At 43.1% G+C, this 24,163-nt stretch overlaps 2 protein-coding genes and 1 non-coding gene across 23 annotated transcripts in view; 1 reads left to right on the top strand and 2 right to left on the bottom strand.

The window, feature by feature from the left end:
• Nucleotides 1–10,134, top strand: part of IMMT (inner membrane mitochondrial protein) — a 48,971-nt gene extending 38,837 nt beyond the window's left edge. For 5 of the 6 annotated variants that reach the window (XM_006104001.3, XM_006104002.3, XM_023745286.1 and 2 more), the window contains 5 exons: nt 2,543–2,557; nt 4,015–4,238; nt 6,703–6,834; nt 8,167–8,296; nt 9,207–10,134. In XM_006104001.3, the coding sequence (XP_006104063.1) occupies nt 2,543–2,557; nt 4,015–4,238; nt 6,703–6,834; nt 8,167–8,296; nt 9,207–9,820 (1,115 nt within the window). In that variant the 3' untranslated portion in view covers nt 9,821–10,134. The remainder of the gene's footprint in view (nt 1–2,542; nt 2,558–4,014; nt 4,239–6,702; nt 6,835–8,166; nt 8,297–9,206) is intronic. The other variant, XM_023745283.1, reaches the window with a different exon arrangement.
• A 1,306-nt stretch (nt 10,135–11,440) lies between these two features.
• Nucleotides 11,441–24,163, bottom strand: part of PTCD3 (pentatricopeptide repeat domain 3) — a 31,922-nt gene continuing 19,199 nt past the window's right edge. For 7 of the 16 annotated variants that reach the window (XM_014446361.2, XM_023745287.1, XM_023745298.1 and 4 more), the window contains 15 exons: nt 23,820–23,907; nt 23,093–23,153; nt 22,424–22,506; nt 21,639–21,783; nt 20,711–20,770; nt 18,393–18,482; nt 18,101–18,129; nt 16,939–17,045; nt 15,982–16,060; nt 15,797–15,887; nt 14,829–14,914; nt 14,239–14,387; nt 12,953–12,994; nt 12,375–12,533; nt 11,441–12,080 (listed from right to left, as the gene is read on the bottom strand). In XM_014446361.2, coding sequence (XP_014301847.1) covers nt 11,996–12,080; nt 12,375–12,533; nt 12,953–12,994; nt 14,239–14,387; nt 14,829–14,914; nt 15,797–15,887; nt 15,982–16,060; nt 16,939–17,045; nt 18,101–18,129; nt 18,393–18,482; nt 20,711–20,770; nt 21,639–21,783; nt 22,424–22,506; nt 23,093–23,153; nt 23,820–23,907 — 1,354 coding nt within the window. In that variant the 3' untranslated portion in view covers nt 11,441–11,995. Of the gene's footprint in view, nt 12,081–12,374; nt 12,534–12,952; nt 12,995–14,238; nt 14,417–14,828; nt 14,915–15,796; nt 15,888–15,981; nt 16,061–16,938; nt 17,046–18,100; nt 18,130–18,392; nt 18,483–20,710; nt 20,771–21,638; nt 21,784–22,423; nt 22,507–23,092; nt 23,154–23,819; nt 23,908–24,163 lie in introns of those variants that run through there. The other 9 variants (XM_023745288.1, XM_006103999.3, XR_002826556.1 and 6 more) reach the window with 8 other exon arrangements.
• On the bottom strand, nt 13,326–13,460 carry LOC111823523. Its single transcript, XR_002826559.1, has one exon. It is a non-coding gene; the product is annotated as a small nucleolar RNA SNORD94 (small nucleolar RNA).

Consider the following 24,163-nt stretch of genomic DNA (forward strand, 5'->3'; position numbering starts at 1 on the left):
AACCTCCATTTAATTTTTTTATTAATTTAATTATTTTAAAATATATTTTTATTGATTTCAGAGAGGGGGAGAAAGATAAAAACATCAATGATGAGAAGGAATCATCAATCAGCTGCCTTCTGCACGCCCCACACTGGGGATCGAGCCCGAAATCCAAGCATATGCCCTGACCAGGAATCGAACCACGACCTCCAGGTTCATAGGTCAATTCGTAACCACTGAGCCACTCTGGCTGGTCAATTTTAAAAAGATTACATATTCCCATAATACAAAATTTAAAAGGGACAAATGGCCTATGGTGAAGTTTCCTTTTTCTTGCCCACAGCCACAGTTTTCCTCCAGTTCTTGTGTAATCTGGAGATAGTGAAGTATTCTGTGATTATCTCAGCCCTTAATACAGTAGTTCTCAACCTTGGCTGCACATTAGAATCACCTGGGAATCTTTTTAAAATCCTGATTTCTGGGCCTCATCCTCCGGAAATTCTGTTTCTTTGTTAAAGGGTGAGGCCACAACATTAGTAACAAAGAAACAGAATTTCCAGAGGATGAGGCCCAGAAATCAGGATTTTAAAAAGATTCCCAGGTGATTCTAATGTGCAGCCAAGGTTGAGAACCACTGCCTTAATCGATATCCTCGCCTCTGGAATCTGAGCTCATTTAAGATCTATCCCAAACTTGTTAGTACTGGTTTGTGTTATCAGTTATTTTACTCTTATTAGTCTTATTTCCCTAAGTTATAAATGTTCTGGTGATATTCATGTCTAATACCTTTTCTGTGTTCTCCATAGCTGAGCATAGTGTCAAATACAAAGTAATAGCTAACATTCTTGAGCATTAGTTTATGTCTAGCACTGTGTTCTAATTGCTTCACTGGTATCAATTAGATTTCATTATAGTCCTATAAGGTAAGTGTTTTTGTTATGCCCATTTTATAAATTAGATGAGAAAATCGAGACACAGAGAGGTTAAGTAATTTGCCCAAGGTTGGAGATAGAGCCAGGATTTCATTCTTACCCACTAGCCTCACTGTTCTCTCTGCCTTTCAGGTGTTTGAGAAATGATGTGATTGTAATAAGGAGTAAAATTCGTTTTTAGCACTTGGAGTGCGGGTGAATTTCCCGCCAAAATATAAGATGGCTCTGTCTTTTGGTTTTGTTCCATCCACCAAAAGGGTGGATTACAAACAAATATTTGGTAATACGCAGTTACAATCGGCCCGAGTTTACACGTTTCCCGCACTCCACCGCAAATCTATATGAACCGAGTTAAAGACGCGTCCCGCGGAGTACGCGCAATTCACGCGAGCCGACTTAACTCGTTTCCCGCACTCCAAGTGTTAGGAGGTTGAGGGTATAGGGAGGGATGCCTAAGGACAAGGAAGCTAGTTAAAAGCTGCTGCAGTAATCTGAGGGTGAGTGATATGGGCCTCCTAGTATGCGTTCCAGGGGCATTGCAAATGAATAGGAATAAAACATCATCGCAGTCATCTAGCGATTGATTTGTTGAACCACAAGTTATAGTATCTTGTGAAGTTGATTATGTGAATACTTCCTGATCCAACAGTTCAACTTCTAGATAGATATGTGATCTAGAAGACTCACATGGGTGCCAGGAGAGTCATGAAAATGTTCTTAGCAGCACTGTTTTTAAGAGCAGAAAAACTGGAAACAGCTCAGTGTGTCTCACATACAGCAGTACAAACGAATGAACCAGAACTCTGTCTCTCAAACGTAGATGTTAAGAAAAACAAAGAGTTGCAGAAGAATACATAGAGTAGAATACCACTTACATGAAGCTTAAGAACATGTGGAACAAAACCATATATTGTTTAAGGGTGCATACATATGTAAAGTATAACAAAATGAGTGATAAACACCACTGTGGGGGAAGGGTGGGGGAGCCATCAGGAAGCGCGCTGTTGCCGGGACTGGAGGACGGAGGACGGTGCAGGCTGTGAATTGTGAGTTCACACAGCAGCGCCTGTGCCCGTGGTGGGGAGTGTCATCCAAACTGTGCAGTGTTTTCTCTTCCTTCCCATTGAACCAGGCGGTCGTGGGTCTCAGTGTGATTAAATGCAACTTTCATTTGAACTCACGGTTTTCAGATTTCCAAAGAAGAAAGATCAATTTCTTAATTATTTGAAATGTTAGGAGAAGCCTAGTACCGAGAACAGAGTTAGGACTGTGTCGTCGTGAAATACTTTATGAACTAATGCCAGTGGAGGGTGAGAGTTACAGCTTCTATGTAAACACTAAATTGATTGCTTTAACTTTTTAAAAATAGAGATGAGTGCCTAGAAATGAAAACTCCTTTTAACTCCTCTTATTTTCTAAGATGTTAGAATTTACCTTGATTTATAGTTTTACAGTCCTTTAAATTTTTAGGAAATAAACTATTATTTTGCTTCCCAATATTAAAGTAATGTTTTTTTCTGTTTGTTCCTCATTCTTGTTTCCTTTGGGATATTTCTATTTAATTATTAATGATTAATAGCTGAAATATGTATATCTTTTTTTAAAATTGTTTTTCTTTTCTTTTATAGCTATTTCTGACCTAGGTGAGTAATTATGTGTCTTTTATGTTTCAAAGCTTTTGAGTCTTAAAAGAGTGAAGTCTTTTTGTTTTGCCTATGATTCTTATACTAAACCATCTAAATAATATAAAGTAGAATTATGTTGCATGTGAGAAATCTGATTTGGATGTTTTTGTCATCCATGTTTTCTCATCTACAGAAATGTTTCACCAAGTGATTGGAAACCTGTATGGGGTGTGTGTGCATGTGTGTGTTTTAAGCTTTTATTTTGTAAAATTTTAAATAGTAAAAAGTCAGAAGAAAACTATAATGAACTCCTTTGGACCCATCACCCAATTTCACCAGTGATCAACACATGGCTAGTTTTGTCTATTTCCACAGCTTATTTTGAAGCAGATTCCAACTATTATATCATATTATAAATACTTTCAGTATATTTAAAAAAAATAACGTAATCATTATACCATTACCACACCTAAAACAGTAATAATTCCTTAATGTTATCAAATGTCTATTTAGTGTTCAAATATGCCCAGTTTTTTTTTTTATAAAATGAGTTGTTTTAATTGTTCTATTTGAATCAATCTACAAAGGTTTTACACATGTTGAATTTGGTCAATAATCTCTTACCCCCACTTTGTTTTTTAGTCTATTATAAAGTTGAATCATATACCACGTAGTATTTATCACATTCTGTATTTTGCTGTTACAGCCATAATTCTTAATCTATGGTAATATAGAACACTTTTGGATTATGAAATTAGGGGAAAAGCAGTGTTTACACCTAAATCAGAATCTTTGGGCATGAGTGCTTTTAAAGCTCTACAGGTGGTTCTGGTGGACAGTTCTGGGTGCAGATCACTGTCCTAGATAATATCACCTGTTAAGAGTGAAAGTATCCTCACACTTATTAGATGCCTGTTGTGACTAATCATAGTCATGTATAAAAGAAAATACAGAAGTGATTCCATATGCAAGCTTTGTCGTTAGAGGAAAATTATGCTGAGCTATTAAGCCAGTTTATAATTAGTTCAGATTAGAAGTGTTAATTTGGGTTCCTGGAAAAGAACTTAATATATACTTGAAATGGAATTTTGTCTATTTCCACAGCTTATTTTGAAGTATTTATAATATGATATAATAGTTGGAATCTGCTTCAAAATAAGCTGTGGAAATAGACAAAACTAGCCATGTGTTGATCACTGGTGAAATTGGGTGATGGGTCCAAAGGAGTTCATTATAGTTTTCTTCTGACTTTTTACTATTTACTTTGCTTGAGATTGAAAACACCTTAGTTGTTGGTCATGAGCTATGAATTTCTGACTGCACTGGAGAAACTAAATCTGTTTTCAAATGTTAGCTACTCTTTGCTTTTCTTTATAGTTGTTAAAGTTAAATTTTATAACCAGTTGAAACAAATTACCTTGCAGATATGTAATTTTGGTGAAATAATTTACATTTTATTGTGGTTTTCTGTTTAGCTGACAAGCTATCTACCGATGATCTGAACTCCCTAGTTGCTCACGCACATCGTCGCATCGACCAGCTAAACAGAGAGCTCGCAGAACAGAAAGCCACGGAGAAGCAGCACATTGCGTTAGCCTTGGAGAAACAGAAGCGGGAAGAAAAGCGGGCCTTTGACTCTGCAGTGGCAAAAGCATTGGAACACCACAGGAGTGAGATACAGGCTGAACAGGACAGAAAGGTAGAAGAAACACTTCGATTGTCTAATATTTTTTAAAAATATATTTTTGATTTCAGAGAGGAAGGGAGAGGGAGAAACATCAGTGATGAGAGAGAATCATTGATTGGCTGCCTCCTGCACGCCCCCCCACGGGAGATTTACCCCACAACTGGGGCACGTGCCCTTGACCGGAATCGAACCCGGCACCCCAGGCTGGCGCTCTATCCACTGAGCCAAACTGTCTAGGGTGTGATTGCCTAGCATTTAAAGTGAATCTAACTCGATTATCTCTCTCTCGAGATAATAGCAGCAGTCACTGACTAAAATGCTAGATGTAAGTCATGCCAACCCACCTCTTGAATGAGCTTTGGTCCTTGTTGTAGTCGGGACTTCCAGGGAAACAGTAGGTGCCAGAGGGCCTTTGTGTGGAGCAGGAGCAGGAGTGTAGTAACGAGCTGCTGGCACTAGGTTATCTAGCTTACCCTTTCCCAGGCGGCCTCTGCCCCTGAAAGCAGTGCTGGGAGAATCTCTGTTAGGTTCTGAGTATATCTTTCTCTGCCAGTATTTTTAAGTAGTTGGTGGTTAAGAGTGGGTGGACTTGCTCTTTAGTTTTCTCTCTGGGCACATCATGTGTTACATAGGTGTCTAGAGGCTGATTTGGGAACTTGACTACTCATCCTGCCTTTGTGTCCTTTCAGCTACACAGCTGACTACTCCCTCCTCCTCGAAACTCTTCCTTCCCTCCTCCACCAGAACCACATTCTTCTGGCCTTGCTCCCACCTTGTTGGCCACTGCTTGGCCTCCTTTGCTCAGCCTCTCAGATATTGGCATGCATTGGCATTGGTTCTGAAACCTGCCCATCTAACCTGTCTCCAGGTTAACTTAACTAGACCTGTGGCTTTAACTAGTCCTGTGGCTTTGAAGTGTAAGCGTTACCTGTCACCTGAGACATGTACGTTGCTAGCTCCGATATTTGCCTTGCCTTCTAGTTGCCTGATAGCAGCCCACTGTTGTCTCCCGCTGGATTCTGTCATTTCAGCCTCAGCATAGTCACAAGTTTCTTGATTTTCTCCAGTTGGTCTCCCAGCTCCTCCCTCAGCTTGCGTCTCTCTAAATGAACCTACACCTGCCCAGTTGCTCAAGCAAGAAATCATGCTTAGTCGTTCCTCCATCAACTGTACATCCAGTCCATCAACAGATCCTACCAGATCTCCATCCAAGTAAATCCCAGATCTGTTCACTTTCTCGTTCTTAATTCCTACCACTTTCTATGTGTTTACACAGGCTAGTAGTCCTTAGAAAACATTCTGATCGGACACCAGGCTGCTGCAAACCCTGCACTGACGCCTGTGATTTAGTGTGAAATCCAGACTCTTAACCTGTATCAACAGGCCTCTTGAACTTACTCCTGTTTGCTGTGAGCCACGCTTCCCTACTTCCCTTACTTCCCAGGGGCCCCTGGGTTGTTTTTTTTTGGTGAGGGGTACCTTGACTACATGTTTTTCCCTGGGGTCTTTGCTCTGCCTGGTATCTTGTTCAAGTTCCTCTCTTTAAACCTTTCTTCCAAGTTTGGGTGTCACCTCAGCAAGGCCATACCTAACCCTTCAATCTAAAGTAGAGCCTCTATATTTCTCTCTTTCATACTGCCCTATTTTCTTAAAAACAAGTATCACAGTTTAAGATGTTTAGTTTATTGTCTGATACCACTGCATCTAAGCATATCATAGGCACTGCCTGCACAGGGCTCCCTCTCCATAAATATTTATGCACTAACTAAATGGATTCACTTATTAATTATATTGTTTCTGAGAATAAGCCAGTTAATGAATTGTAGGTAATCAGCATTAAATAACTTGTAATATGACACAGGGCTAATTGTTAGGCAGGGCTTTTCATAGTTTGGTTTGATTTGGCCCACATTGAATCTAAAGTAATAGAAAATAAGCACTTTCAGAGCAGTTTTCTTTGTTTAAAAGCGTGTTCAACTGCCAGATATTTTCTTACCAGTTTTTCACAGTGGGCATTATTATTCACAGATGAGAAAGTGAAGACTTGAGAAGATACATCATTTCGCTAGGGTCACACACATGGTTGTGGTGAGGCTGTGTTTGATCCCAAGTCTCTGTAGTGACTTTTCCCCTATGATCTGGGATTTGTTCATTCTCGGGGCGGGGGGGGGGGTGATTCGGGAAATGACAGTTTGCTTTGTATAGGAGGCAGCCTGGTGATATGGAAGAAACACAAACTTGGAGCCAGAGAAACTACTGTTTGAAATTAGATTTCTGCCACAACTGTGTAACCTTGTTGAGGTGCCTTTCAACGTTCAGCTTTCTGATTCAGAGAAGAAGTAGAAGTAAAGATGTGTAGGCTTGTGTGGCACATCACAAGGGACCAGGACATGGAGGCTCTGTCACCATGGTGACTAGTCTTCTCCTAAGAGCATACGTGGAGAACTGGGGACTAACCATTAGTTTGGTTTCGCAGGTAGAGGAAGTCAGAGATGCCATGGAGAATGAAATGAGAACCCAGCTCCGCCGACAGACTGCTGCCCACACTGATCACTTACAAGATGTGCTCAAGGTGCAGGAACAGGAACTGAAACAAGAATTTGAACAGGTGAGGACCTCTTGTAAACATTGACTCCCCTTCCCCTTGCCGTTCATAGCGATCTCTCCTTTATTTACTTATGTATGTATATATTTTAAATATGATTTTATTGATTTCAGAAAGGAAGGGAGAAGGGGGAGAGAAACATCAGTGATGAGCGAGAACCATTGATTGGCTGCCTCCTACATGCCCCCTACTGGGGATCGAGCCCGCAACTCAGGCATGTGCTCTGACAGGGAATCGAACTGTGACCTCCTGGTTCATAGGTTGACACTCAACCACTGACCCACACCGGCTGGGCTATTTATATATTTTTAATCCTCACCTGAGGATATGTTTATTGATTTGAGAGAGGAAGGAGGGGTTGAGAGCGAAACATTAGTCGGTTGCCTCCTGACAGGATCGAACCCGCAGCCTTTTGGTGTATGGCACAACCCTACAACCGAGCCACCCGCTGGGGCTCTCCTTTCCTTTTAACGAGCTTTGAATGGCATTCCCTCTGGGGATATGGAAGATGGGGAGGATTGCTAATGGTACCTACCCTTGGAGTGGGGCTTTTGTATATTGCACAACTGCTCCTTTTTACATAAAGGTGTACCTTTGTTATTAATCACATGTGTTTTATATCTGTCCTGTCATTTGGAACCTTCAAAGCTTTAAGGAGGGTTAGTACATGAGGCTTTATGAATGCAGATACTAGTACTTGACAATGAATCCATTCAGCCAGTGCCTAAATATTTAAGGGTGCCAGCCCCGTGCCAGGCAGTGCCTGCTATATGCTAGGATGCAGTGGTGCTCAAGGCAGACCATCAGGCAGAACCAGTCGTCAGACAAGAGGGACATCTGGTTGTGATACTTTTTTTAGAAATAAGTAGGACACTGGGGGAATTGACACTGCTTCATCCCCATAAATCCCTGTGATTGTGTGGCAGTTCCTAGATTTTTATATTTTAGGAAACCTCCCAGAAAGGTTAAATTTGGAAATCACCAGGATACCTTTAACCATAATTAGTTTCTATTCCACAAGTCCTTTATAATATAGAGGATATTGAATACAATTTAATTATTATATTTGTGTGGCAGTACAATTACTTTCTATTTTCTCATTTTCATAGCCTCTTTCTTCTGCTAGTCTGCCTCCTCTAATGTTAGCTTCCACTAGTAAATTTGTATAAAGTTCAAATACATAATGTAGGCGTTTTCATGACAACTATGTTGATACTTGAAAGGCTCTCTTTGCTTTTGGAGATAAGCAGTTGCTGGAAGACTTTAAGTGTCCCAATGAGTGACGTGCACTGACCCTAAACTAACCCAACGCTTCTGTACACTGTTTTACTTTAGGACCTGTCGGAAAAACTTGCCGAACAAGAATTAGAGTTCCGTCGGCTCAGTCAGGAACAAGTTGACAACTTTACTCTGGATATAAACACTGCCTATGCCAGACTGAGAGGAATCGAACAGGCCGTTCAGAGTGAGTCCTTGGGCCTCTTAGATCGTTATGAGGATAGTGGAATGTGTGTATCAACATGAGGGCATACAGATGAATTCACTGTAATAAACTTTATTCATTTGTTAGAAAATAAGCCCGATTTGGTAAATTGGGAACATAGAGTAATCTGAGAGGAAATTCAAAAGAATCTAAAAATTAAACCTAAATAAGTTGACAAACATGAGCTCACCATTTACGAGGCAGTTTACCCAACAGGCTTTGGTTATGTCACGTGTCCTGATGGAGAAAAAGGTCAGTGTGGTCACGTGCTTGCCTCTAGGCTGTGCTGCTGCCTCCAGCCCTGTTAGTGTCTCTGGTCGTGGTGATGTGCTGGTTCTACCCACCAAATGGACAGTGGTTATGCTGAGGCCTCCACGTACCACACCACATTGAAAAGGCAATCTTAACAATGAAGATGTTGGTAAAATGGGTTGCTTTGGGGTGTTACGGAAGTTTTTTGTCAGAAGAATAGTCCATTAAGTATATTTGAAGTCTTCCATCCCTTTTTGGGAGTTTTTTGGTGGCCTTAGCATAAGTCTTAACCTAATTTAAATGTTTCCTTCTCAAACATTTTTACAGATAAACATCTGACTTAGATGTCAGCACTGTCCTGGATATCACAGAAAGGAGACCAGGTTGTGCTTGTGCACATTTATCTGTTTTCTCCAGGGCCAAGCCCACCAAATTGTCGTGGCTTGTTGCCTCCCCTGAAGAGGCCAGCCAGGAAAGAACACTCAGAAATAAGTGGTGGGTGGGTTGGAGGAGCTTTGTGCCCCATCTTCCCATGTGTGGATTTAGTTTATTGAAGGCACATCATTTCTCTGGATGTATGAAGAGGATATTAGTCGAGTGGAAAGAAAAATGTTTTTCTTTGCCTTTGTTTTCTTTATAGGTCATGCGGCTGCCGAAGAGGAGGCCAGGAAAGCCCACCAGCTCTGGCTCTCGGTGGAGGCGCTCAAGTACAGCATGAAGACGGCATCTGCAGAACTGCCCACTGTCCCGCTGGGTAGTGCTGTCGAGGCCATCAAAGCCACCTGTTCTGATAGTGAATTTGCCCAGGCTTTAACCGCAGCGATCCCTCCAGAGTCCCTGACCCGCGGGGTGTACAGTGAAGAGACCCTTAGAGCCCGTTTCTATGCCGTCCAAAAGCTGGCCCGGAGGGTAGCAATGATTGACGAAACCAGAAATAGTTTATACCAATACTTCCTCTCCTACTTGCAGTCCCTGCTCCTATTCCCGCCTCAGCAACTGAAGCCACCCGTGGAGCTCTCCCCTGAGGATATAAACACTTTTAAGTTACTGTCATATGCCTCCTATTGCATTGAGCATGGTGACCTGGAGCTGGCGGCGAAGTTTGTCAATCAACTGAAAGGGGAGTCCAGACGAGTGGCGCAGGACTGGCTGAAGGAAGCCCGGATGACGCTAGAAACTAAACAGATAGTGGACATCCTGACAGCATACGCCAGCGCTGTAGGAATAGGAACCACTCGAGTGCAGCAGGAGTAAGGCCTAGAAGTTTTGTCAGAGGAAGTCAACAGTAATACATGAAGGGTTAGCAGCCGGGTCCCAGAATTGTCTAGAAAGGGGCAGGTTACAAATGCTGTTCTAAATGTTAACACCTGTGGCATTTATATTATTTCCACTTGCTATCATGTCAGTGAACTCCAGGAGTACTTTCTTTGCAACTTGTGCAACATTTTCTGTTTTTCAGGTTTTACTGATCAGGCTGTGAGCCAATCAAAATGATGTTTGTGATCCCTATTATTATTGATTTTGCCCCTGGAGCAAACTGAATAAAACAGATGAAAACTGGTAGCTTATCTCTTTTCAAAAAGTATCATTTCTAGCCTGTGTGTATAGAAATTTCTTTGGGAAGCAGCAACAGCAGAGGTAGGAAGTCCTGTGCACTCTCCGTTCTTGGCGGTAAACTCATTCCTGCTGGTCAAATCCGAGTGATGTAAAAGCCAAAATGCCAAATACGTTTAGAGGTAGATCGTTCTAGTGATTAAAAGGCACTAGAAATTTAGGGTGCCCCCCTAAAATGTATGCACGTTTAATAGCTGATAATTTTGAAAATGAACAATATGTTAATAAACACTGACTTTATAATTGTTCAAACTGTATACATTTTTTTGGGACAGCCTATAGTACATATCCCAGACTTTTTTGATTGGTACCACAGGAAAGTTGTATATTATTTTGGGACCCAACACAGTGTACCACTTAGTATTTGGCTGAGAGAGGCACTTGTAAGTGCCTAAGAACCAAGGGGAAAGGGGCCGAGTCAGCAGAAGCTTCCAGGTAGCCAGGTTCTTGGGAGTTGCAAAGCAAGATCAAAAGGCTAATCTGCCCAATCTGTCCTTCCGCTCATTTGCTTTAATGTGTCAAGGAGCTAATGACAATGCACATGAATGCATAAGCAGCTTACTGAAACCCCCACCCCCTTGTCCCTCAATCAGATGTCTTAAACTGACATTCTAGGAGAAAACACGAACCAATGCTTACATTTCTGAGGACAGGAATGGCTCCTGCCTAGTGAGGATGGTGGAAGGGATCAGACAGGAATACAGTGCAGTGCCATGAATAGCAGTCCTGGAGGGTAAGCATGAGGTGCTCACCTGCGAGAACGCCTGGGGGGGCCTCAGTGCATCTGGGAGCCAGGTGAGCAAAGCAGCCTGCAGGAGAGAATCCCTTGTGAAGGTAAGCACACTTCTTCAAGCCTCAAGTTCACGTCAGCTTCCACATTTCAAAGTTATGATGGTAAGAGACAGGTGCTAGAAGTAGAGGTGAGCCTAACTTGATTACAGCAACACACAATCATGTCAAGACATTTCAATCCGCTTGTCAGGACAAGCCCATTCATTCATTCATTCATTCACTTTAGAGAGAAACATCAATGATGAAATGGACCGAGCCCACAACCCAGGCATGTGGCCTTGACCAGAATTGAACGTGCCAAACTGGCTAGGGCAGGACAAACGCTTTTAGACATTGTGATTACAGCACAGCTTAAGGTGCCCGCAGACAAAACGAGGACGGGAGAGAAAGGGGGAGATGGAACACTTGTGCCAGCCCCGTCCTGGGGAAGACTGGCAAAGGCTTATATAACAATGATGGAAACACATACACATGGACATTGGTTATTTATTTACAGCCTTCATTTTTCCCAGTTGTGCAGCCTAAACTCTTGCCATTGTCATTTAATCGATTCTAAGATGTACAGTTCCCCTCATATAAATATCCCTGAAATTGGGATATTAACCTAGTAGCAAAAGTGATGTAATTGTAGGCAGACCTCCTTTAGACACCTCTAAGATAAGGAAATACCAGCGTCACAGCATCAGCTGACAGAAGCTCAAGTTCAGAACGGGCAAATGAACCACACCGATGAAGCAGTGTGAGGTCGGCAGGCAGGCCCCACAGGGGTGCAGAGATGCTGCGATCAGGAGCTATGCACCTCACAATGTGGATCCAAAGAACTGAAAATGGTAGCGCTGCTTCTGTTTAAACCATAACCTTGAATGGACGCTTTGGTATCAAATAAGGACTATAACCTTCAAATAGGTTAGTGTTGTAGCAACTGTATTTCAAAGTTCACCAAACCTATATTCTGGTTTATTTCATATCCTGGTTAAATGTTGACATCCCATGCTAGGCCACAGCTTCCTGACTGGCCCACTTTTATTTGCCTCCACTGATGTCACTGTCGCTGTCACTGCTGCTGTCACTATCGCTGTCACAGGCAGGCAGGTGTCCCAGGGCTTCCCTGTAAGGAAATAAACGAGTTACACTGCAGTTCAGTCTTGGGGCCGGGGAATTCTGCTGCTTCACTAAACGGTATTAACAAAGGAAAAGGGTCCTACATTCAAATCTACAGGTCCCCCTAACCCGTACAACACTGAAACTACTGTTAAATCACTTGCTGACACTTTGCAAAGGAGGAAACCAAGAGGGTAGAGAGCTATACACATTTGAACGGGCAGATTCAAATTTGACCATTGGAATGGTTGGCTCCATTCCGATAATTTTCCCTCATGGGAACAACACAGTAGCCACTTACTTTTGCTCCTGGGTGAGTGCAAAGTCAGCCATCACTCTCTGGGTGAGGCCCTCACAAACAGGCAAGCTGAAGGCACTCGCCAGCTGCACTATCTCAATGGCCTGGGCAGGGCTGTTGGATGCTTTCGCACTGTCCATAAACTCATTCAGCAGCTCGCTTCTGCAAAGCAAAGGCAGGATGTCAACATTCCTCAACTGAAGCCTAACCCCCCCACTCACAGCTGTATGTGCAGAATCTAGCATCTTAGAAAGTACAATCATAAAATCCTCAACTAGAGCTTTGGAGGCAAAGTTGCATGAAGTCTCATGCTAACAGGCCAAAGAGAAAACGAACAGGCTTGCTGTGCCCTTCCTAGGGGTCTGGTCAGTGTAGCCCCAGTGCTGTGACCACTGATCACAGGCAATAAACATGCGCCTGCCTGGAGGGTGAGAGCGACCGTCCATTTGCTTGCCTATCAGAGCACCCCACTGCTGCGGCTGAGGTACAGCTGAGGTACGTGAAGAAATTCCAATCATCCCACGGGAAGAGTTGAGCCCATTTAAGGACGTACCCAGGCAGGCCTGTTACCTTCAACTTACCGAGGGATCTTATTATGCTTCCTGAACAGCCCCAGCATTTTCCTGTTGGAGAGAAGGGAAAGGTCATGAAGGCTGAGGGACTGAAGGCAGTCCTGCGATGAGCTGTCCTTCCACCTGCAGGGGAAGCTCTGCAGGCGCACATCTGTGAGCTCCATGGCTCCGGCCCTGTCTGTTCACCACTCAGGTGCTTCAAAGGCCTCCTTCCAAACCTCATGTGTGTACCTGACAAGTTTCAGTTAGTCTGAATGTTGCTGGAGAGAACTGCTGGGGTGTGTCTCTAGGCAGCTAGAAGACAGGGTGCACTAGCGTGTGACCTCGTTCCTCTCTTGCCATCCGGTAAGAGTCCGTGTATTGTAAAGTGACGTATGAAGAGCAGGCTCAGATCGAGGCATATCTCATGTACGTGCTCGCCACCGCACTGCCACATGCAGGACGGAGGAGAAACACGTACACTCAGCTCCCATAACTCAGCTGAGGTCCGTACCCCTGCGCCAATCATCACAGCCTGATTCATAGCAAGTGTCTCAACCTGCCTGAGGGCACAGATTCGAGTGTCAGTGTCTGGCCAACAGCATCGCAGGTCATGTGTGTGATCTGCGGTCCTAAGACCGTGGAGGCAGCAGGCCTTCCCCGGGTTTTCCTGGAGATGGTGAACAGCCATCTGAACTGACAACTGAGTGTTCACATTAAGTTCCTTTCATGTGCTGAAGCAGTGCACACAGTATGCCCCTCACTAATTCTCAGAACTAACATTCACATCCAACCAGGATGACCCCTACATAGGATTCTTCTGCTGACTCCTCCGCAGGTCTCCAAGCACAAACACTGACATTAGTGTGGCACAGAGCAAAGGCGGGCTCTGGTCAAGGCATGTTTAATACATTCGGGTGAACACCACTGTCCTGAAATCCCAGTCCATTTTAAGCTGGGTGGTGGGCGAGCACCCACAAGTCAAATACTTGAATAAACCAAATGCCCAAAACACTTTCAAAAATACAATCCATTCGTCACTTTACTCTATGGAAGTGGGCAGACAAGTGACTTACTTGCCCAGACAGAAAGGTCATAATGGAAAGAAAATTAGCCCCCTGTCCTCTCTTTATCACATAGGGTGAGAGGTCTTCTTCCAAAAGTTTGCTTTTCAGTTTTTCTGCAAGTTCCCATAGAAAACCCATTTGACTCCTGATAAATGATACAGCCACATCTGAGACTCTCCTGACCAGGGTCAATGTCCTCTGAGATGCAAGTGCAGTGCTGCTGGCTGACACGAGTGGGACTGGACTCACCAGGCATCCTGGGTCCTCCCGGCCCGGAGGAAGAGGACAGCTGTGCAGTTGAGAGCGCTGGCTGGCCATTGCGGGGCCATCTGCCTGGCATCCTGACTTTCGAAAGTAGACTTGATGTCCGCGGCACAGTCAGCGAACGCCTCCTGGAGCTGGAAGGCTGCACAGTCAGAACTGCTAACTGGTTTGATGAGAACTAAGTTCAAGAGACTCCACAGGACTAAGAACAGTGTCTGAGCAATGAGCAATGCACCCGACCATTTGAACACATCACATCCGTAGCACACAAGTAACATGGAAAAAATAAAGCGCAGGCCCTGGGGTAAGCCAGGGCCTTCGTTCTAGACAGACATTCATTTTCATGCCAGCTGCTACTGCCAGGACAGAAAGAAGCCACTTTCACGTTGCTGGCTCTGGACGACAGGAACAAGAGTGGCTTACAGAAATGGTGTGTAATTCACACCTGGGTGTGGACGGCGGGATGCACCACAATGTCAGATGGAGCCCGGGAAGGCACCCCTCCAGGCCCTCGGTGGCAGAGGACAGACTGTTAGCACACATCCAATGCTGACATGACACGGGCACACACGTACCTCTGCTGGCTGCAGATCCCTGGCCATCAGCATCAGAATCTCTTCTTTCAGGTCGCTGCGGAAAGCGTGACCATATTCTTTACTATCTTGAAACAAAAAAAGGAACGCAGTGGGAAGTGATCACCATCATGTACAGCCAGTCCTCTCCGGCGGACCTTTACCTACTGTCAGCTGTCACCCCTACTTTCAGTGGGTAAATTTAAGCTGCTGACACGATCTATTCCAGGTTTATTTCAGGAAAGAAATGCAGAAAACTAGCAGCTGATCTGTGTTAACAATGGATAGAAGAGCAGCGAAAGCCAGCTGCTCCCGGCATAGTGTTACCATAGCAGGCACACTACACTTGAGCTGCACCAGCTCTAAATGGAAAGATCCCGTTTTACAGCATTTGAGAATTGCCAGTGACCTTTTATAATCATTAGTGCAGGCTTATGAAGGAGGAGGGCAGGGCTATAGCCTCAATGTCTCAGACATGGAAACTTGTGGCAGATAAAACTTACTTCATGATCAGCATCTTCTGCAGCCAGTTCATACACAACCCGATCCCCGCTCCCACAACCCCCTCCCCCCCACACAGAGTCAGGGCTGTTTCCTAGAAACTTGAGTATCACTGTCTGCCTAGCAAGCGACCCAGTGATGAAAAGACAGTAGCGAGGGACAGCCCTTGGGGTTTGAAACCTGCACTTACTTTTAGGATGCGCTACATAATAATCTTGGATTCTAATCTTCCCTTTGTCGTATCACACAACAGGCACATAAAGCCTAGCCTTTTCCTGTCGCTAGGGACTAATTTATTTTTACTCATGCAATTTGATATGCAACATAAGCAAGTGATCTTGAAATAAAACAACTAATATGTTCAATTTAGTCCAAAATGGAAGTTTCCATCCCTAACAATGTTAACATGTTTGTTAATCAAAGTGCAGGACAAGGACGTGCGACAGGTCTGGACACACAGCTGAACGGACCTTTCCAAACCTGAGGAACCATGTCCAGCCTGTTGGCCACATCCAGTGCTTGGAGCAGATCCATCAGTGTCTGGGAGTGGGGGAAGAAGACCTGGTGAGGAGAAATACACATACATTCAAAAAATATGAATCAGCAAAGAGAACAAAAAAGACATAAAATGACGCATGAGAAGAAATCATCTTACGGAAGGTACCAGGTCCTTATACCATTGCAAGGTGACATCGATTTGTTCCATGAGACAAAGCAAATTGAAGAACTTGGAACTACAATGAAGGAGAAAGTATGTTTAGTCTAAAATCCCTAACAAGAGCGGAACGGTTAAATTCCAGCATAGTTGTATGAGAATGTGTGACACAGAATTTACAAACAATTGACAAATTACAAAAAACTTCAAGTAACATGGGCCCACGCTAAACCAGGAGGTGCTGATGGTGCTGTTAGGCCTTCCCAATGAGTACCTCTTACCCCCACTGGCCCTTTACGACGGCCTCCTCTCATACTCTGAGGCCCATAGGCAGTAGACAGAATCATATTCACTTTAAAGATTCAGTGTGAAGAGTGGATTTGGGCATACAGAAGACAATCATCACACACCTAGCAACAAGCCAATTCCTTAAGTTCTTTTTTTTATCTGCCTAGAAGAAAATCCATTTAAGAACTCTCATTGTGCCCTGGCCGGGTGGCTCAGTTGGTTGGAGTGTTGTCCCATACACCAAAAGGTTGTGGGTTCGATTCCCAGTTGGGGCACTACGGCAGACAACTGATCGATGTTTCTCTTAGATCAATGTTTTTCTCCCTCTCTCAAATCAATAAAAATATCCTCGGGTGAGGTTGAAGGAAAAAAAAGACTGATGAAATCTTTAGGGACCCTCACTGCTATAAGTTAAAAAATATAAAATAGGAGGGCATATGGGGAAAAGATATGTGTTTAATGTTACAAAGGAACTCAGTGCGGCAAAACAGCTTTACCACTGTTTAAACTTCCCAGTGCTCCACCAACATGTGCTGTTGAGAAGGGCCGTGCTGCCTGAAATCAGAGATGTACAGGGAGGGCCACCACCAGCCTTCCACTCGCAGGTTCACCTAAAGGTTGCACAAAGGTGCTCCATCAATGCCAAAGGATGCAGATCAACACACTTACTAATAGAAGTTTCGCCGATGATCGGGTCCAATGAATTTCCGGTTGTCTCCAGTGTTTAAAAGGCCATGTACTTGGTAAGCAAGTTCTAGATCTTTGAGAAAGGAGCACTGAAAATTTGTAGGTAATAAGCATCACTCTTAGAGATTGTTAGCAGCCAAACACCCGCTCATTATATGTAAAAAAAGTATAGTTACTTGTGGGAACATTTATGCTGATTCAACTTATTACTGGTTGACACCAAATGAGATAAAAGAAATTGGGGGAAGGGGATCCCTAAACCAACCCCCAAGTTCTATAAAATTTAAAGCAAAATGATTTTGACCTTGTAATTGTATCTTTAGAAATCAATCCTATGAAAACACTAGGTCCCATGAGAGACAGGTGGGGTGCTCAGTCAGCAACAGTGTACAAGCAAAAACCCATGAAATGACTGTAAACCCAGCACAGGAGAGTTAAGTAAACTGGTCCTTCCCTCCTATGAACAAACACAGCACCATGGAAATGTGCCCGTGTGTGCTCTCCGCATACGGAGGAAAACCTGGAAGGACACACTAAATTGTGAAGCAATGCTCCTCAGGGAACAGGACATGCTATTGATTCTGAAGCTGCCTGAAGTTTTTCCTGTATTAGCAGGATAAAATGAAAAAATGATTTAATAACAACCAGCATCAACGTAAGATGTTACCACAGGCAAATATGAAATACTCTAAAACCTTATCTGAATGAAGGTATGAAAAAAGACAAGAAACAAGAATACAATAAACAAAGGATAGAGACATAATGTGATTTAGTACAGATTTTAGAAAAAGAAGAGCCAAAGACATCAACAGGCCTAGCAGGTGTGGCTTAACGGTAGAGCGTTGACCCATGAACCAGGAGGTCATGGTTCGATTCTAGTCAAGGGCACATGCCTGGGTTGTGGGCTCGATCCCCAGTAGGGGGCATACAGGAGGCAGCTGGTCAATGATTCTCGCTTATTATTGATGTTTCTATTCCTTTTTCCCTCCCCATTCCTCTCTGAAATGAATAAAAAACATTTTTTTTTTAAATAGACATCAAGTCAGGAAGCAAAAGAATCAGGTAGAGGCCTCCCCCACCCACGCCAATCACAGATGAATTTAGGGAATGGATTAAAAGAAAAAGTTAAACAACAGGTACTTACAACTTTCATGGCTGACTGAAAAAACATATCTGTAAATCAAAATTCAGAAGAGCCTTGGTTATGCTAGATAAAATATATTTTCAAGTCATTCATAAAAATCGTGGCAACAATACCAGCAATGTATAAGATAAACCTGAAGGAATAAAAACACAAGTGGGGAGGGAGCACACAGCAAAGTGTACACACATTGTGGCTTTCTCTGAACAACCACCCAAACATGACTGAGCTCAATGAAACCCTGTCCCACCAAAAGGCCTCTGATCCCAGTCAGAAAACAAGCTCTTGGACATACCATCATCCGGGTCCTGCGGCGAGAACTTCTTTCCCGCGATTTCGTTCATGATGTCATAGATCACGAGGGAGGAGCCTTTCGGAGGGTTTTCTGCAGAACAAGAAAGCAAATGGGTTTTTATCATGAGTCCACTTCCTGCACCATCAGCCAAGCCCAGGACTCTGAGCACCAGGTTGGCCGGGGCACCTGCTGCTACAGGAACAAAAGTGCCCACAGAGTGGAACCCTCCATCAGGCCTGGGACAGTCACAGGTCTTTGTCCACGTGCTCCTGACGGAGACATTTCCCTTCTGTCGGTCTCCACTTCAATGAACAATCACAGCTTAATGTTCACTGAGGTGGAGACAGATGGACACACACACACCCTCACCAAGAGAACATACTTAGAAAACAAACATGGCTTTTGCGAGTCGTTTTGTGTTCCTTTTAGATATAATCAGGCTGACAAGTCCAAGAAAAAGAAAACTACAATGAATGGATGTGGGCAGATCTTTAAAATCACATGACCTGAGTATTAATAGGTCAGAAAATAATACAGGTGCAATATTCCCAAATATATCACACTCTAACCACATTTCCTTCCTTACCTTATCCACATGCAAGTGATCACAGTTTTAATGACAGCACAGACATATTTTTTAAATTCCCTCAAGCATGTTTCCATTTACTAGCAAGCTAAGTACTTTACACATTAGGTGATAATATATTTTCTTATTATTTCTTCATTATTTTAAGCTTTCTCCTGTGGGTCAATTCCTAGAAACTGTTACTGCAGGCAGCCAATTTACACACATAAGACAAACGGGGGAAAAAGAAGACAACCTGACACCCCCCCTTCAACCTACCCCCATGGTCATGGGTGTTGCTTAGGAAGCATCAGTACCACTGACCTTGGTGAGCAACTGAGATATCAAACTTCTTTATAGGTGAGGATGTAGATTTTGTTAAATTACCCCTCTAGCCCTAGCTGGTTTGGCTCAGTGGATAGAGTGTCAGCCTGGGGACTGAAGGGTCCCAGGTTCAATTCCAGTCAAGGGCACATATCTGGGTTGTGGGCTTGATCCCCAGTAGGGGGCGTGCAGGAGGCAGCCAATCAAAGATTCTCATCATTGATGTTTCCATTTCTCTCCTTTCCTCTCTGAAATCTAGAATAAAAATATATTCTAAAAAAATTAGCCCTCCAAAATACAGACAATGAAGTTCTGTTTTTATATATAAAATCTATTGCAGGAGACGACTAGAATGATAATTTCTGAACCCAGGTTCTTTCTCAAGTTGGGGCAAATGAATAAGAACCAACAGACATAGTGCTTACTATGTGCCCCCAAGCCTGGGACTAGACAATGTGCACAATTCATTTAGTCATTACACCTGATGGTATCACAAAAGGAAGGTATCCAGGGCCTTTAGACAGAGCTGGTAAATGCTGGAGGTGAAATTTCAACTCAGGTGTGCCTTGCTCCAAAGTCCATTCAACAGGCCACAGCTCCCAACAGGGACTGGCTGACCTAAAAGTAAGTGGCATGCCCTAACCGGTTTGGCTCAGTGGATAGAGCATCGGCCTGCAGACTGAAGGGTCTCAGGTTCAATTCCGGTCAAGGGCAGGTACCTTGGTTGCGGGCACACCCCCTGCTGATCAATGTTTCTCTCTATCCCTCTCCCTTCCTCTCTGTAAAAAATCAATAAAATATATTTTAAAAAAATAAAAAAAAAGATTGACCTTTGTCAAGGAAGCTATCACCCACCATGACCCGCTTTTAGACAGACTTTAACATAAATAAATAAATTAAAAAAAAAAAAAAAAGTAGGTGGCAATGGAGCCTCAGGAGTCTCCCACAAAAGACTTCAAAATATGATCAAGGTTACTGTGGGCAGCACAGTCCCACAACCTCCTGCAAGGATGGAAATGGTCTGCATCTGTATCACTGGACAAACTAGTCAGCAGTCACACGTGGCTACTGAGCACTAACGCTCAGTAACAATGGAAGGTTAAATCTGATTTAATTTTAATTAAATAGCCACATGTAGTAGTGGCTATTACACTGGAGAGCAAGAGGTACTCCCAACTAAAGTACCTTCTGATCATTTCTAATTGCACACCAACACTGTGAGCACATTTAATGACTCCCTCCTTTCCTGCTCGTTTTACATTTCATCACAAAGAAGGATACTACCTTCAAGAATTTTAGTTCAGACTGTAGATTAATATGTGAATTTTCTATTCTTAATTCACATGAAGAAAGTCTTCAACAATTAACCACATTAAGTATGCTGGATCAATTTTCTACATAAATTAATGTAACATAATGTCATACATACCATGTTGATAAAACAGCTGAATAATATAGTGATATGTTGCAAGTGAGGGTTCTCCAATTTCAGGTGCATAGAAAAAAAATAAGAAGTAAGTCAACCAACCACAGCTATCCAAAATATAGCTTATTGAGGTATAATGAACTAAAAACACATTGATGTTGGTATTTAAATAAAAGATGATACATTTCTATTCCTTTGAACAAAGACATTTCCCAGCAAATCTGATTAAGGAAAAGGTGGAGAGGTATCAAAAAGATTGATCACTTTTAAAGACACCTATTACTAAATGTTATACCTAATGTGCTTGCGTATTATGATCCTTCACTTTCACTTAAGAACACTAAAGCAGCCCGCTGGTGTGGCTCAGTGGTTGAGCATCGACCTATGAACCAGGAGGTCAGTTCGAGCACGTGACCGGGTTGTGAGCTCAATCCCCAGTGGGCACGCAGGAGGCAGCCGATCAATGATTCTCTTTCATCATTGATGTTTCTACCTCTCACTCCCTCTCTCAAATCAATAAAAAATAAATAAATAATAAGAAAAAAAGAACACTAAAGCATACCAATGTGAACGGATTCCCAAAACAACCTTCAATAAAGTAATTACAGAAAGTTATACAGCACATTAGCACACAGGTTCAAACACCTACTCATGCTAGAAAATGTCCTGGGATTTAAAACTAGCTAACTGTAAGCGAACAATTCGCCCCTAAAAAAGTACCTGAAATACTAAAAGAACGTTGTAGTCTGCTATAAGGAACATGGAGACAATACGGGCACTCCCGACATGTCAATGCATATTACATGCGCCAGGTGGACAGGGTAATCCCTACATATTATGTAAATGGAAAAAAGAACATAGTTTCCTTTTTGCTTGTGTGAACCTGAAGCTTCTGGTCAGCACTATCTTGGTCACTAGGACGCATCCTCACCTATTCCGATGGCTTTCATTTCACGTAAGGTCTGCAAGGCTGGCGATTTTCCAAATGCATAAAATCTTCGAAGACATTTCAGAATGGTATTAAAAGTCTGTAGATTTGGTTTCACCTTCTGTGCAACCATTTGTTTCAACAGCTCCTAGTTGAATTAAAAGCAAGTATTTTTTTTTAAGCCTGGGTAGATAACTTGTCCAATAAAGAAATATTATATACTAAAAAAGAACTTGGCTCTCTGACTATATCTAAAGCAGGTTACTATATGGTATAAAACATGTTTCTACTCAATCCAGCAATTTCACTTTTATTAAACTTACTTGATAATTTTTCTGTCCAACAGTCTTTAGCCCTCTGCCCAGGAAATCTGAGACTCAAGCAAAAAAGTAGACTAAAAATTGGACTGTGCATTTTTCCTTTTGTAAGTGAGTTGTATGGTATAAAACATGTTTCTACTCAATCCAGCAATTTCACTTTTATTAAACTTACTTGATAATAATTTTTCAGATAATATGTTGTTGCTGTAATAAAAAACCTATTACGGGAAATAAATGACTAAAGGAACCTGGTCTTCCTGAATTCTAGCTGTATGCTCTGGAAAAAGTAACTTCCCTCTCACTGTCAGACACAGGTGACAGGTAGCAGGGTTGCCGGAAGGCGTGAACAAGGAACCACTCTCTGAGTCCAGTGACAACTGCCACGAAGATGCTCAATGAATGCTGTCTCCATCCCACGTATTTCTAGATATTTCAGGCCTATGTAAAGACACAAGGGTTCCTCCTTACCAACATATTATTCCACTTCTCATCAAATTTCTCATTCATCACTGCTGTTGCTTCAATCAATGAATTGAAGGTGTTTACATCGGCTGTAAAAGAAAAAAAAATTGGGGGTGAAGATTAACCCTAAATCACTCAATTTAAGGCAAACTGATCATGCATGGGTGGCTCCTGGTTCATTATGACGTGCCCACAAAAGTAGAAAACCACTCTTTCCTGGCTCTCTACTCCTGTTTCAAGCATCAATATCACAGGAAAAGATTAAAAATGACATAATGGATCAAGACCCAAATGTGGGAAGAGCTCAGGAGATTTATCTCAGTGCTGCGGCAGATGGAATGGCGTGAGAACGCTCCGCCTGCACAAGCTTCCTCGGCACACCAGGAAGTGGCATCGCCCGCCTGAGCTGACCCCCAGGAGCCCCTACATAGTACCCTGATCTTTCCTACTATCGGTTGCCCTATGGATCTTGTAAACTTCTGATTGGTCTGGAATGTTATATATACTGCTGCACTCACACAATAAAGTGGGATCTGCGTCACTGAACCGGTCCCCGGAGTCGGGCATGCTTTGTTAGGACTCCGTTCGGCCTCACCCCCGCGGGACCCCCTGCTTCACCCAAAGATTTTACAGATTCTTGAGAGAAGCAAAGGAGAGAATCTGCCAAACACTGACCATGGAGTCTGTTGTTTAATAATTCGGCATACAAGTTTAGTGCCTGCACAGGAGCTCGGTGCTGGAAGAGAGAGAAAAAAAATTAAGCTTCATCAAATGCATTCATTCAAGAAATATTTGCATGTCTCCTGGCCTGAGGTTTGGGAACACAGCAGTGAACAACACAGACGAGGGTCTAGATCTCATAAAGCTCATGCTAGTGCAGTGGCTCTTGGCAAGGGGCAATCTCTTTCCCAGGTCCCATCCCCGCATGGCCTGCAGATGTTCTGAGTTGTCACTACAGAGGGCGAGGCGAGGATGTACCGTGGCATGCAGTGGAGGCCAGGGAGCAACAAAACACCCTATGACAATGCATTGGACAGGTCCCACACCTGACAGTCTGGCCCAGTTGTCAATAGTTCTGAGACTGAGGAACCGATTTAGTGGAAATTAAGATAAAAATATAAACACAGCCCTGGCTGGCATGCTCAGTAGTTAGAGCATCAGGCTGCACACGGCAGGGTCATGGGTTCAATTCCCAGTCAAGGGCACGTACCTGGGTTGTGGGTTTGTTTCCAGCCCCTAATCTGGGAGCGTGTGGGAGGCAGCCGATCAATGTGTCTCTCTCACATCAATGTTTCTCTCTCTCTTCACCTCCCTCCCTCCTTTCTACTCTATCTGAAAAGCAATGGAAGAAATATCCTCAGGTGATGATGAACAAGAAATAAACAAATAAAACAAATGTTACCTTCACCATTCCTCGAATCATTGTGCAGTAGGAATGTGCGTTTTTCTCTGGCATTAAGGCAAAGATTCTCTCAGCATTGTTTTTTGCTCTAGGTACAAGAGAGTGGGTGTGAACCAAGGGAGAAAGGAAAAGCAAACATCTACCACAATCTATCGAGAGTTTACAATGTTCCAGACACTGTGCAAGCACTTTACGCATATAATTTCAAATAATTCTTGCCACCCAGAGAGAGAGAAATGGTTATCATCATTTTGAAAATGAGAAAAACTGAGGCTCAAAGACCTTAAGTTGTCCAAGGTTTTGCAGTTAAATGGCAGAACCAGGACTGAAAAGGAATGTTTATA

Source organism: Myotis lucifugus, unplaced genomic scaffold (assembly GCF_000147115.1).
Source record: "Myotis lucifugus unplaced genomic scaffold, Myoluc2.0 scaffold_531, whole genome shotgun sequence".
Classification (NCBI taxonomy): domain Eukaryota; kingdom Metazoa; phylum Chordata; class Mammalia; order Chiroptera; family Vespertilionidae; genus Myotis; species Myotis lucifugus.